The 13,406-nt window shown below is 34.8% G+C and overlaps 1 protein-coding gene across 1 annotated transcript; it reads left to right on the top strand.

Annotated features, from left to right (window-relative positions):
- The first annotated feature begins 6,420 nt into the window (after positions 1-6,420).
- LOC141677999 (T-complex protein 1 subunit eta-like) lies at positions 6,421-12,891 on the top strand. The gene is made up of 14 exons (XM_074484171.1): positions 6,421-6,609; positions 6,948-7,208; positions 7,877-8,002; positions 8,096-8,299; positions 9,036-9,205; positions 9,287-9,422; positions 9,726-9,842; positions 10,006-10,125; positions 10,206-10,304; positions 10,390-10,479; positions 11,280-11,367; positions 11,862-11,950; positions 12,109-12,183; positions 12,499-12,891. The coding sequence occupies exons 1-14, from the start codon at positions 6,595-6,597 to the stop codon at positions 12,586-12,588; spliced, it is 1,680 nt and encodes a 559-aa protein (XP_074340272.1). The 5' UTR covers positions 6,421-6,594; the 3' UTR covers positions 12,589-12,891.
- Positions 12,892-13,406: the final 515 nt, after the last annotated feature.

Genomic DNA, 13,406 nt, shown 5'->3' with positions numbered 1-13,406 from the left:
TGTACTAATGAAAAGGGAATTAAAATTTTGTAACTTGATTCTTGGTTAATTAGCTAGTCTCGAGATTTGCATGTTGATTTACAAGAGGAATTAGTGATGCATGTTAAAGTATAGACTTGCATGTAAATGTCGAGTTAAAAATAAGCTAAAAATGATGAGTGTTGGAATAATCTCAAGTTTTTAAGCAAATCTAATGCTTGCATGTCAATGTTCGACCTTTGAATTGTGTTTTGTGAATATAGCCGAATGGAATGTAGGAATAAAAGGAATTGATTTGATGCTAAGTCAATGCATGAGTAATTCTAGAGATTATGTGATTTATATGTTTATTTGGGTTCAAATTTTGATGTTAAAAGAGAAGAGAATGATTATTTTTAAAGATTTTTTATTATGTTATATGTTTATGTGAGCTAAGGTGGAGATTGATTGATTTTGATAACCATAAGTGATAGTTATGGTCGTAAAGGTTTAGTTGTGAATAAATCATGTACTCGTAAGAATTATATTAGTGTGATTTGAGAAATAACTAAGGTTAAGCAAGTACTTTCGATTGTTAAGTATATAAAGATATAAAGGTTACGAGAAAGGAATGTGTTATGTGTTATGTGCTTATGTGTATAAGCTATATTCGTATACTCGAGTCAAGGATATAATCGAGTTATCGTAATTGAGTGATCGTTCCGGGAACGAGAGTTGAGAAACTGATTAAGGTTTTGGTTTTGATTGTAGATTCGGAGCGTAAGGGCATTCAGGCTAGGAAAGGAAAGGATATACTAGGTGGCAGTAGTTCAACCTTCAGGAAAGCAAATTCAGGTAAGTAACTCTGATTACTTGTGTAAATGGTTGTAAAGAGAATGTAGTTCATACCATGTAGAGTATTGAACTGTTTAATTGTGAAACCCTGATATTGATTTGAGACACCCTGCCTTTGATCTTGATAAACTGTTATTGATAAGCTTGTTGATTCAACCCTTGATAATCTGTCCTTTCTGTTTAAGTTATTTATTAAGCCATGAATTGTATTGAACCCTATAATTATCCTTGTGAACCCTGTTTAATGATACCTTATTTCCTGATCATCATATTGATCCCTAAACAGATGTTGATCCTTCTAACTTAAGTGCCTTGTTATCCTTGATACAGAATCCTTAAGAATTGTTCCTTGCTTATCTTTGAATCACTCCCTGAACTTTGTTTATCTTAAAATTTGACTTAAGAATGAGTTTCGACTCGAAAGAGTCTGAATGATTTCATATTCTTGGTAATGATAAAATGGATTTTAGAAAACCTATTTGTTTTTCCAACTCAAGGTTTTCCGAATGAATTCCTGATGGATTGGATTGGGACGTAAGAGGCTAGTGGGACTAGTCCAGTCATGGTAAGAGGCTAGCGAGGCTAGTCCAACTTAAGGCTGAAATTATGTTGATTGGTACCTTAAAGACCGGATGGAGGTCGGTACGGGCTGATAACCCGTATTATAATGAAATGGAAAGATAAAGTGATCCAATCAAGGGCTCTAAATGAATATTTAAAAGGGAACTGAAACTTTCTGTTTAGTAAATTGATTCTTGAAAATGAAAATAGTTTATATTGTTTTGAAAAGAGTTGATTATGTCAATGTGAAGCTTAAAGCTCGAGAACCCTGATTCTTAAATCTGTTGATCATATGATTGATTCCATATATTGAAATACTGTTGCTTTCCTCTTTTTGAAAGATCTATTCTGATTCTTTAATGATTTGTGATAAATGTCGGCTTTCGACCTACGTTGAGCCTTGTTCCTTAAAAGATCCATATTGTTCCTTCAAAACCTTTCCTTAACCCAAAAGCTGGAAATCTGCCACCTAGAACTAATAAAGTAGAATGCCTTGAGTTTGGTAAAGTATATTGTGATTTGATATCGGAGAACTGCTTTATAGTTACTTGCTGAGTTTTATACTCATATGTTTTGTTTTAATCTAACCATGTCAGTTAAGCAAGAAGATGGCCAGACTTAGGCGCACTGCTCGTAAGAGCGTACCTGGTGGTCCCTACCGTGTTGAGGGCTTCCGGTTGCCAGAGCAGGTAGTGGTATTTTTGAGTGAGCACGCACCTAGAAAGAAATCTGTAAAGATACAATGGGTTATCTGTCGGTTCCCAGCTGGAATCGATATTGTTTATTTAATAATATTTTGGGGTTGTAAGTTATATTTTATGATTGGTAGTTGTAATCTTGTCTCATACTTTATCTTGTTTATCCTGTTAGTAGTTAATCGAGGTTTATGTTTATTTAATTATTAGATTAAAGGTGTGTGAGTCCTCATTTCCTAACCCCGAGATTGAGGGCGTCACATGTGCTTAAACTGTTATGTTGTCAAATTCTATAGACATATAGGGTCTCAATATAATTGGTATCTATTCAACTTCTATATCTTTTGTGGATGTCTGGTAGTGAGGTACTCGCGCAACGAAAGTTGGCATTTATCAGTTTCGTGTTATCTGATTAGTGTCATCACCATTGCGCTAAAGTTAAGATCAATAAGGCTATTGGATGAAGTATTTAATGAAGTTAGAATCCCATATTTGTCATAATTAATAATTCAATCAATCTTATTTTCGTAGTTATAATTATTAGTTTATTTCTTAGTTATAAACAACCTAAATTAGTTATCGTCTTAGCATTGAATAATAACCATACATTATTGCTTAAGTGCGTGAATTAATCAGTTAACCAATACAGTCTCTGTGGGAACGAACTAGAAAAAATTCTATACTACTTGCGAACTCGTATACTTGCGTGTATTATTAGCGCGTGTTTAGCGACTAACATGTAGTAAGGGTACTCACGCTATTACTAGCCTTACAAGTCCCATGAGACACGGAAGTAATCCGACTCTGTGGAGCGGCTCGACTCTCTGATTTACTCGAGTATGAGGAACTCCTTTGCTAAGAAGGGTCCTTCAATCGATACTCGTGCTCTAATGCGACCTGGAAAATGTCTTCTAATATATTCATCTGATTAATAAGCACATGTTGTCAAAGATCCAGCCGCATGTTATTGTGAAACTTTATGAGTGTCATGCGAGTATTAGAGTATTAGAGGGCGATACTCTAATGTTAAAGATAGAAAAAGGAAAAAAATAGAATAAACAAAATGCCAGTTGACCCAGCGTTTTAGCCAAAACGTCACTCCGATTCACGTCTTAAAGCGCTATTTTGAGATATTATTTTCAAATATGCTATTTTAGATCATTTTTTCTTACAAAGTGTCTTTTAGGACCAATACCCATTTTTCTCTCTACTATCTATTATCTCGTATGAGTTCAAGTTACATTTAATAATAAAATAATAAAAAAGGAATACATAAAACTTTGTTGGAGATGATAATGTATCAAATCTCTAAAAACATTATTTTATAATAATATATTATATTAAGAAAAATACAAGAATGTCATGGACATGCTATATAAGCCTTCTAGCAAGAGCCAAGAAGAGACATGTAAAAGAAAAAATGAAAAATATCTTATATTTAAGATTATGCGATAGGAATAATATTTTAAAAATTTTGGTCAAGATATCGGTCTAATACGCTTTTTAATTTCACATTAGTAATACGAATTTACAATCATAGAATTTGTGTAAAAAAATATTCAATTTTTTTTGTAATTCATATTCAGGAGCCTCAATATCAAATTGTTATGCATTTCAAATATGTGTTCCGTGTCTTGTTTCTGTTTTTTTTCAATTTTTTTACGTAATACCAATTTCTAAAATACGTATTGTATTAGGCTTATCTATTCCGCAGATGCCTATTAAACTTGTATTCTTGGTCAAAAAATTCTGAAATGATATTCTTTTTTTTTGTCAAAAGATAAATGACTTCTATTACTTCAAATCGTTCTCAAGAACATGAACATGAATAAGATAAGGGTAAGCCACACTCGACTCCCAATTACATTCAACTATAGAATAATTAGAGCTAGCTAAAGTATGAGCTAAATTATTTGGGGAAAGCTGAAATGATATTCTTAAAAATTCCAATATTTTGCATAGAATTAGAAATCGACATATTTTATCTTTCACCGTGAAGTGTCCATTGTCATCCAAATATCTTCTTCTCCATCCGAATCATCTTCTTTCCTCCCTTTTTGTCTTTTTGCAGCTTGATCCCAATCTTTTTTACAAACACATATTTTTACAACGTCCGGTGCAAGACTTGATCTTTTCTCGTCCAACACTCTTCTACCTGCGCTAAAAGCGGACTCGGACGCAATTCCACATAGATTCGTTAATCAATCTATCCTCCACTTGATTTCTGGAATCAGAATTATATAACTCGGTGATAACTACCTTATATTTAATTGCTTCACATAGTAAGTTATAAGTAGAACTCCATCTTGTGGAACAATCAATACCCCATTTTTTCGGCCTTAACCCATTTGCTTTGCATAATTTTTTATATTCTCTTCTTAATGTGTGTGCTATACGTAAATATTTAATAATTTTTCTAATGGGTTCTAAAAAATGAGTTATTTCCGTAATTCCTTTTTGAGCTGATAGATTAATTATATGTGCACAACATCGAACATGCAAGAATTGACCATCTAAAATCGTGGGAATATCATTCTTAATATAAAACATAGCTCTATTATTTGACGAGGCATTATCCAAAGATATCGTAAACACCTTGTGAAACAAATTAAATTCGGTTATTGTTTCTACAATTCTTTGTTTTATGTTATAACCGGTGTGTGACTCGTCCATGACATCAAAAGCAATTATTCGTTTTTGTAAAAAATAGTCGGAATCGATCCAATGAACCGTAACACAAATAAATGGCTCACCTTGACTCGAACTCCAACAATCACTAGTTAACGAAACCATACCATCATAATCACGAAAATATTCAATTAATTGCGATCGTTGACGATAATATTGTTTTTGTGTGTGACGTTTAATTGTGTTTCTAGGAATCCTTCTAAATGTCGGGTTAATTGATTCTTTAACCATATGTTCTAAATTTGGACTCTCGGCGTGAGAAAAAGGCATCTCGTCTAACGTAAGATAAGTAGCAAATGATTCGATCATTTTATCTCTATTATAAACGAAAGGCATACCTCCACCGGGCGACGATGTCACGAAGCCACCCATCTGTGTTTGTTGTGGTGAACCTCCACGTGCGGTTCCACTTTCATGACTTTGCTTCGTAATATCGTGATGTTTTTGTAAATGTCTATCAAGCGTTCCCGTACCGGATCCTTTAGAGTGAGTAAAAGGGGGTGGATTTCGACCATTTTGAATACAAAGTAAACAAAACACTTTAAATTTATTCGGTTCTTCCGTCATTGGTTCTCTCGAAAAATAATTCCAAACATGTGATGAATGTCTTGCACTAGAAGTACTACCTGCAAAATTCGAATATAAAAAATTAATTCGGATTTAATCTACTGCTGCATTCGAACACATATTATTCAAAATAAAACAATAACCCTTTTATATGAAAATTAAAAACAAATTTTTTTAAAACATGTAATAATCAAACACAATTAGAACAACAAGGACATTTACATATGCGAACATAATTAATTTTGAAAAACATAATAAAAATACAAAAAATCAACAAATCTTACGTTAAGGTTTTTATACGAAAATAAAAAACAATAATTAAGTTTAACAAATATAATAAAATACAAAAAATTAACAAAATTTTACCGGGTTCCATAGGTCGAGGTGGTCGCATAGCGGTTGCTTGTGTTAAACCATGGGATGAAACTGTTCCTCTGCCTTCTTCCATCTTTTAAAATTTTCGCCGGAATTAGTTGAAGCTCGCCGGAATATTACTTATGTTTTGCCGGAATAATTACAAAACTAAATAAAATCTACAGACTTTGAGAAGAGAGTGGCAGTGAGTTGGTGAGTGAGAAAGTAAAAAATAGAGACGAGAGTAGAGAGTAAGAAGTGCAGTGGAAAGAGCGGAATGGTTTGAATGTGATTTATAGGGAGAGAAAAGAAAATGGACGTTAGAGGGTGAGAGCCTGAGAGGAGAGAAGAGAGCCGTTTAAAAGCTGCATGAGAGCCGTTGAGTTGAGCCCGTGACTCGAATAAATTTGAACGTTGAATTTGCAGAGGTGCAGAGGTGCAGGACACAGACTCAGAGAGATGACACTAACACAGGCAGGCTCGTCAAAGTGTTTAATTCACGTGCCGGTTCACACGGGTTGGTCGGGTTTACACGGGTTACGCGAGTTGGCGGGTTGACGTGCCGGTCTGTTCTCGCGTCCCGGTTCAGTCTCGTGCCGTGCCGCTTTAACGAGCTGTGCCTTGCCGATTCACGGTTAGAAAATAACGAAACTGTATTCGCACCGTTACTGTTCCTGTTCAGTGCCGAGTTTGACTCGCCCCGTTACGAGTCGAATTAATACAGTTTACTAGGCGAGCCGGGGCGAGTTCGGGCTGGTTGAACCACCTGTTTGGCCACCTCTGCTTTCACGGAACTAAATTACCAAAAAAAGTATAGCAAAACCCTAGTTCTCAGACTGTACTACACAAACATACACACTCTTCTCTTCTCTTTCATCTTGTGCTTGATCTCTCTCTCTCCACATCGCCACTCACAATGTCTACTATGATGGTAAGTTCTTCTCTTTCATCTACTCTAATTCACCAGCTCAAATATATGTAATATAGATCACAGACTCACAGTAATTGAGACCGTCATTCGAACTGAAAATTATCAACTCACAACAGTAGTTGTAAGTATATATATGTATACATCACAGTTAGTGCGAATATCATTGATGTATTGAACTTATATTTACTCACATTTTCGAAACCCGAAAACTGTTATAATTCGATAAATTGAGCTAACTGTAAACATTAGGTGTGTTTGTTTGTCGCGAATATTGGTGTTCCGGTAGATCTTATTGATTATGACTGTTTTGTTAATTATTAAAATGTATGCGAAAACAGCAACCTCAGATTATATTGTTGAAAGAAGGGACAGATATGTCGCAAGGGAAGGCTCAATTAGTGAGCAACATTAATGCGTGTATGGCTGTGGCCGATGTGGTGAGGACCACTCTTGGACCGAGGGGTATGGACAAATTGATTCACGATGAAAAGGGAAATACCACTATTTCTAATGATGGTGCTACAATTATGAAGCTTCTTGATATTGTCCACCCTGCTGCCAAGATCCTTGTTGATATTGCTAAGTCGCAAGACTCTGAGGTAATATAGCTTTTGATATTGGGCGATTATAGAATGTGGGTTGTGGCGGTGGGTAATTATGCTCTGCTAGTAGTTAAATTATATATGGTATGGCTGTCTCTCCAGTCATACCTCGTTGTTACACTTTGTTAGCACTTTGCAATAGTTGTAATCCTAGATTTAATATGCTCATTTACTTGTTCCTGTAATGTTGTTGTGGCATGCTTTTAAATTTGAGGCAATATTGAAGTAAGCTGATGATGTGGGGTTTGACAGTAATGCCTGCATAACTGAGATATCCAATATGTATGGATCCTGGCTTGTATTTGTTACTTCAAAATAATATAAAATTGCATTACAAGCCATGTGGTTCTACAAAAAGTGGTTACAGGGCATGATGAACATGAACACTGAAATAACTCTTAATCCTACTAGAGATTAAGTTTTGTGTTTGTATGACAATAAATACCTTGCAGATTATAATACTTTTTACATATGGTGTTTGAGAACAAATAAAGATGTCTTAAATACATTTATATACCCACGATAATCCACATATTTTTTAAAACTAGTATCAGTGATTGATTTGTTAATTAATGTGGAAAATGTGGCCTTGCCTAATTACAAAGTCGTTACGAAATGTCCACGATGCTCTTAACTGAATATATATTGTCTCAATGATGTAACAGGTGGGTGATGGAACAACTACAGTGGTTTTGCTTGCAGGGGAGTTCTTGAAGGAGGCAAAGCCCTTCATTGAAGATGGTGTGCACCCACAAAACCTCATCCGGAGTTATCGGACCGCTTCCTATTTGGTAGAGGATCTTGGTTCTTTTGTGTAATGTTTGTGTTCTTTTTTTTCTTTTGATAATTTAAATTAAGCCTTGGCATCATGTACTTTTCAATAGGCAATCGAGAAGATCAAAGAATTAGCTGTTAGCATAGAGGGAAAAAGTTTAGAAGAAAAGAGAAGTCTATTAGCTAAGTGTGCTGCTACCACGCTCTCCTCAAAGCTTATAGGTGGAGAGAAAGAGTTCTTTGCATCAATGGTTGTTGATTCTGTCCTAGCAATTGGAAATGATGATAGGCTAAACATGATTGGAATAAAGAAGGTAATCATGTTTGGTATTGAATCTGGAATAAATTGTGAAGCTAGCTGGAGTGATCATGTCTTATGGACATTGGTTTAAACTATACTTATACAACAGTGACATTAATAGTTGATTAATCTTGATTGCATTGCAACATTGCCTGTTTGACTTTTGTATATTGACATCACTACAGACATTTAGCTGGTTTATTGTAACATTTGCGAGTCTTATGACAGTAAATCTACATGTTATAAAAAGATTTTTCTTATTTAAAAGGTGTTGCAAACCATTAATAAGTGGATCGTAGCAGGCAAATTAATATGCAAATACAACACTTCTCTTCTCCTTACTGAAATATCTTTCATTCTTTTTGAATTTCTTTATTTCTCTGTTTGTCCATAGTCCATACTCGTATAACATTAAGATGCTACTGCAGAAACTGTTGTGAAGTTCATACTGAAGTCTATTTAGTATCTCCATATAGTAAGGTGTAGAGAGCTAGACTGAAGTGCCATGTTGTGTAAACTATATTTTGGTGTCGTGTTTTTGCTAAGCCTGTGGATTATTAGGTTCGTGTTGATTGTGTATTTTGAAACATTGTACCGCGAGAGTTGAATATGCTTGCAACCAAATTTGATAAATTTGGTGGTCTGCCATTCATGTGCGTTTTATTTGCATATTCCTTGGTTAGGTCACCTTCTATGCTTGAAGTTATTTCCATTTCTTTTATTTGTTTATATCAAAACTTATTTTACAGGTTCCCGGAGGTACAATGCGCGACTCTTTCCTAGTAAATGGTGTTGCCTTCAAGAAGACATTTTCATATGCTGGTTTTGAACAGCAACCAAAGAAATTTGAGAATCCCAAGATACTATTACTTAACATTGAATTGGAGCTAAAATCAGAAAAAGAAAATGCTGAAATAAGGTTGGATTGGTCAGCTTCTCCTAAAAAATATGTTTTTAAGCAATATGAACCTTACTAAATGAGTGCGCTCGTACACCACAGGCTATCAGATCCATTGCAGTATCAGTCAATTGTTGATGCAGAATGGAATATCATTTATGATAAATTGGATAAATGTGTAAAGAGTGGAGCCAAAATTGTTCTTTCACGTCTGGCTATTGGTGATCTAGGAACACAAGTGATGACCTCTTTCACTTATTTGAGCATTGATTCAAATTATCTTATTACTTGATCAGACATCTTGCAAACATTACTTAAAGTTTCTTGTTGTCCGTGTTAGTTCACTAGAATTTCCCACAAGTAAATTTTTGTTATACCAGTGTTTGAACTTGGGAAATCAATCCAAGTTTCCAACTTGTTACAATATGCGGTATTGAGACATTCATCGTGCTTATCTCAGTTTGAACTTATTGCAATATTGTTCAACATCAGGGAGTGTTCTTTAACAATTATCATCTACTAATCTGTATGTTTTCTTCAGTATTTTGCAGATCGAGATATCTTTTGTGCTGGACGTGTTGCTGAAGAGGATTTGCAGCGGGTTGCAGCAGCCACAGGAGGAACTGTTCAGACATCAGTCAACAATGTCATTGATGAGGTTTAGCCTTTGATTTGGTTAAAAAAAAATTCATCCATTAGACTGTCAAATATACTATTGTATCAAGAATTGTTAGGAATTTAGAATACTATGATATTCTATTAAATCAGATCCCTTCTCTTTTTTCATGTGGCTAAGTTGTTGAGATTGATTTGTAAAATAGGTTCTGGGAACTTGTGAGATTTTTGAGGAAAAGCAAGTTGGAAATGAGCGTTTTAATATATTTAGTGGATGCCCTTCAGGCCAGACAGCCACTATAGTTCTGCGCGGGGGAGCTGATCAGGTTTGTCTTTATCACCGTTGTGTATATTTGTGTATTCTAGGTTTCACACTGTTGATTATTTTTTTTGTGGTTGCTATCAGTTCATCGAGGAAGCAGAGCGCAGCTTACATGACGCAATTATGATAGTTCGGAGGGCTATGAAGAACTCTACTGTAGTTGCTGGTGGTGGCGCTATAGATGTATGGATTCATCACTTCCTCTAGGACAATTCTTATGTTAGTATAAATATAATAGAACCTTAATGACTAATATTCTGTTCTGTAGATGGAGATTAGCAGATACTTGAGGCAGCATTCACGCACAATAGCTGGAAAGTCGCAACTATTTATAAACTCCTATGCAAAAGCTCTTGAGGTAAATGTTTTAACGATTCCCAAGAAGATTATCTGCCTAGTGGGTGCCCTTAAGAAAACCACTATATTTTGCTAGTTCGAGCACGAAGTTGCATTTTTTTTTCCTGCTTTATTTTTCCTCTAATTTGTTTTTTACAAAATTTAAATTGAGCTCGATTTATGTTACTACCCCCGTAAGCCAGAAAGTTAAACACACATATTAGAGGCAGGTGGCTTGAGTTCTCAAATCTCATAACTATATCTTTAATATGTTGGTGACAACATTGGAGATTATTCAGGATCATATATGAAACATCTTTGATTGATATTCTGCGAAGAATATTAATTCAATTAACTAGCAAGCTTGCAGTGTTTTACTGTGCGGGCTGTGTGGGCTAGACTTTCTAAATTTGACAAAGGTTGGAAAGGAGTGATTAAAACCTGGACCATGTAAATGTGAGCAGGAGTGAAACAGTACATTTATTGGACTTTTATGGAACTCTACCTCTGTGCTGGCTATTGCTTGATTTTAGCGAAGTTTAGGTATCAATGATTCTCATTGACTACGATTGCTGTGCAATCCAGTTTTGGATCCCTGGAAGTTCAACAATGGTATTAATTTTTTACATTGTATGAACCATCCTCCTAGCTTTAATATTGAAGCAAAAATCAATGTAATGCTAATTAGGAGATTACCATTTCTATAGATATCTGTCAGTCATCCTATTAGCTGCATATTCTCTTCTCCTCTACTAATATGGTCAAGTACATAAAAAAAATTAAATAACTGTTCTACTTATATCTGTAAACTATGTGTTCTAGGTTATCCCACGGCAACTTTGCGACAATGCTGGATTTGATGCAACTGATGTGCTGAACAATCTAAGACAGAAACATGCGCTAGCTTCAGGTTAGCCACTTATTTTCATCTTCTTTTTCTATATATTTGTAATCTGAAAGAGATTCTTGATAAATTATTAATTAGCATTTGGAATGCACATGCTTTATGAATTTAGGGGCTGTCTTTAACAATTTATATGAGCTTTAAATGTCCCTAAAGTTTTTGTACTATATTTAAAAGGGTGGTTGTGTTTGAATATTGGCTCGGGTCCTATTGTATAGGCATTGGCCAGTGGATCTGCACTTCTTAAAATCTTTTAAACTTTATGTACATACTTCTCTGTGTCCTTGATGATATAAGTCATCTTGAGAAATGGTGAACTGAATTTCTCCTTGCCTCATTCACCTCTTTTCTAAAGTAGCCAACATAAATATATGTATTTGCTTTCACATTTGTTTAATGTTTTGTGGTTTTGATATCATCCCTCAGCGTTTGACATTTCAGCATTGAACATGTGATTTTACCAGTTCTTGAATGTAATTGTGCTGAAAAATTATTTGCAGGTGAGGGTGCACTTTATGGGGTAGATATAAATACAGGCGGGATTGCTGATTCATACGCACATTTTGTGTGGGAACCAGCAGTTGTAAAGGTATGGTTTTGGCTACTTGATTATGAATACTGTTTAATATAAAATCCTGCAAGTAGATGATTTGATTGATTTCATCCATGTGTGCATGAATACTTAGATTTCTATAATTGACCATACCAAAAAAAATAGATTACTTCATGTTTTTTTTGTTGCTGTAGATAAATGCCATCAATGCAGCCACAGAGGCAGCTTGTCTTATCTTAAGTGTGGATGAGACTGTGAAGAACCCAAAGGTAATGTTGCTCCTTTTGTTAGAGCTGCTTATACAATCAAATCACAAATGTAGACTCATAGTTCTAGAATAAATACTTCTTTTCCACTGCTGAGGATTATCTATGGTTGATGGAACCGAGGTGATAATAATTATGTTGAATTTAAATTTAATTATTTGGCGTTCTTTTATTAACTTAGAAATTACTGTTACCAAGCTATTAAGCCCTGATTTTGCAGCATAACTCTCCTTCAACGGTTACCCTTTTATGTTTTTTACTTCATTTTTTGTTGTATTTAAAAGCTTCTAATGGCTTCTGGTAACATTCCCAATGCAGTCTGAGAGTGCACAGGGAGAAGCTGCTGCAAGTGCAATGGGTAGAGGTCGTGGTGGCGGTGGTCGTGGTAGAGGAATGCGTAGGCGATAGGCTATTAAGGTACTAGGTGTATTTTTACACAGTTTAATGGATGGTTGACCCCAATAGGAGTTTTTAGGCATGATTCACCATTCTTAATTTTTTGTTTTATTCATCCTTTGTAACTAAACTAAGATGTTTAAGGCTGTATTTTTATTTGTGATTTGGCCTTAGTGGTGCAGTTTTGAAACCAATGCTCAAAAATTTGTATGGCTTGTGCCAATTTTGATCACTGGGGAGTACACATTATGTCTTTGTATCTTTGTATTTTTAAAGTAAAGGTGGATGAGAGTGAGGTTGTTGATATTTATGTTATTTATTTGTCTATTTTTGACGATAGCAAAGTATCTCTTACGTTTATTTCTGGCCCACGCAAGTTTTTTCTTGCTTGATACTAAGTTATATAATCAAAATCATCTGTACTTGTGTTCTTGTGACATGCAATTTGTTGGACTCGTGAAGCACTTGGTTGTTTAATTGTAGAATTGTTTTTTCTTATATATCATGTGAATGCCAATATTTCGTTTTGACATGTTTATGTACAATGAAATTTTGATGTAAGCATATAAGATCAATTTTGATGTACCAATATTATACAGTCACATTTGACAAAGCACTTTGATTTATCTGTTGAAAGTTGATAAAAAATTTAAGGTCAAAATAAGTTGAAACTCATCAGAGTTAAATTTGACCCCTCATCAGACGAGTGTTCTTGTTCCGTAGATAAAGGTTGTATTTAGTTGCATATCAGTTGGGAGGTAAAGATAAAAGTTACTCCCTTTGTCCCTAAAAATGTTTGCTATTTGTGATGGATACGTTTACCAATGCAT

This window comes from Apium graveolens, chromosome 8, assembly GCF_009905375.1.
Source record: "Apium graveolens cultivar Ventura chromosome 8, ASM990537v1, whole genome shotgun sequence".
In the NCBI taxonomy this organism is placed as follows: domain Eukaryota; kingdom Viridiplantae; phylum Streptophyta; class Magnoliopsida; order Apiales; family Apiaceae; genus Apium; species Apium graveolens.
The sequence above is the reverse complement of the archived record's forward strand: the minus strand, read 5'-3'. Positions and strand labels throughout refer to the sequence as shown.

Excerpts from the sequence above, each read along its gene's own strand:
- LOC141677999 (XM_074484171.1), top strand. Across the intron at positions 8,300-9,035 it reads ACATGATTGGAATAAAGAAG|GTTCCCGGAGGTACAATGCG; the intron begins GTAATCATGTTT and ends CTTATTTTACAG. Across the intron at positions 11,368-11,861 it reads GAAACATGCGCTAGCTTCAG|GTGAGGGTGCACTTTATGGG; the intron begins GTTAGCCACTTA and ends AATTATTTGCAG.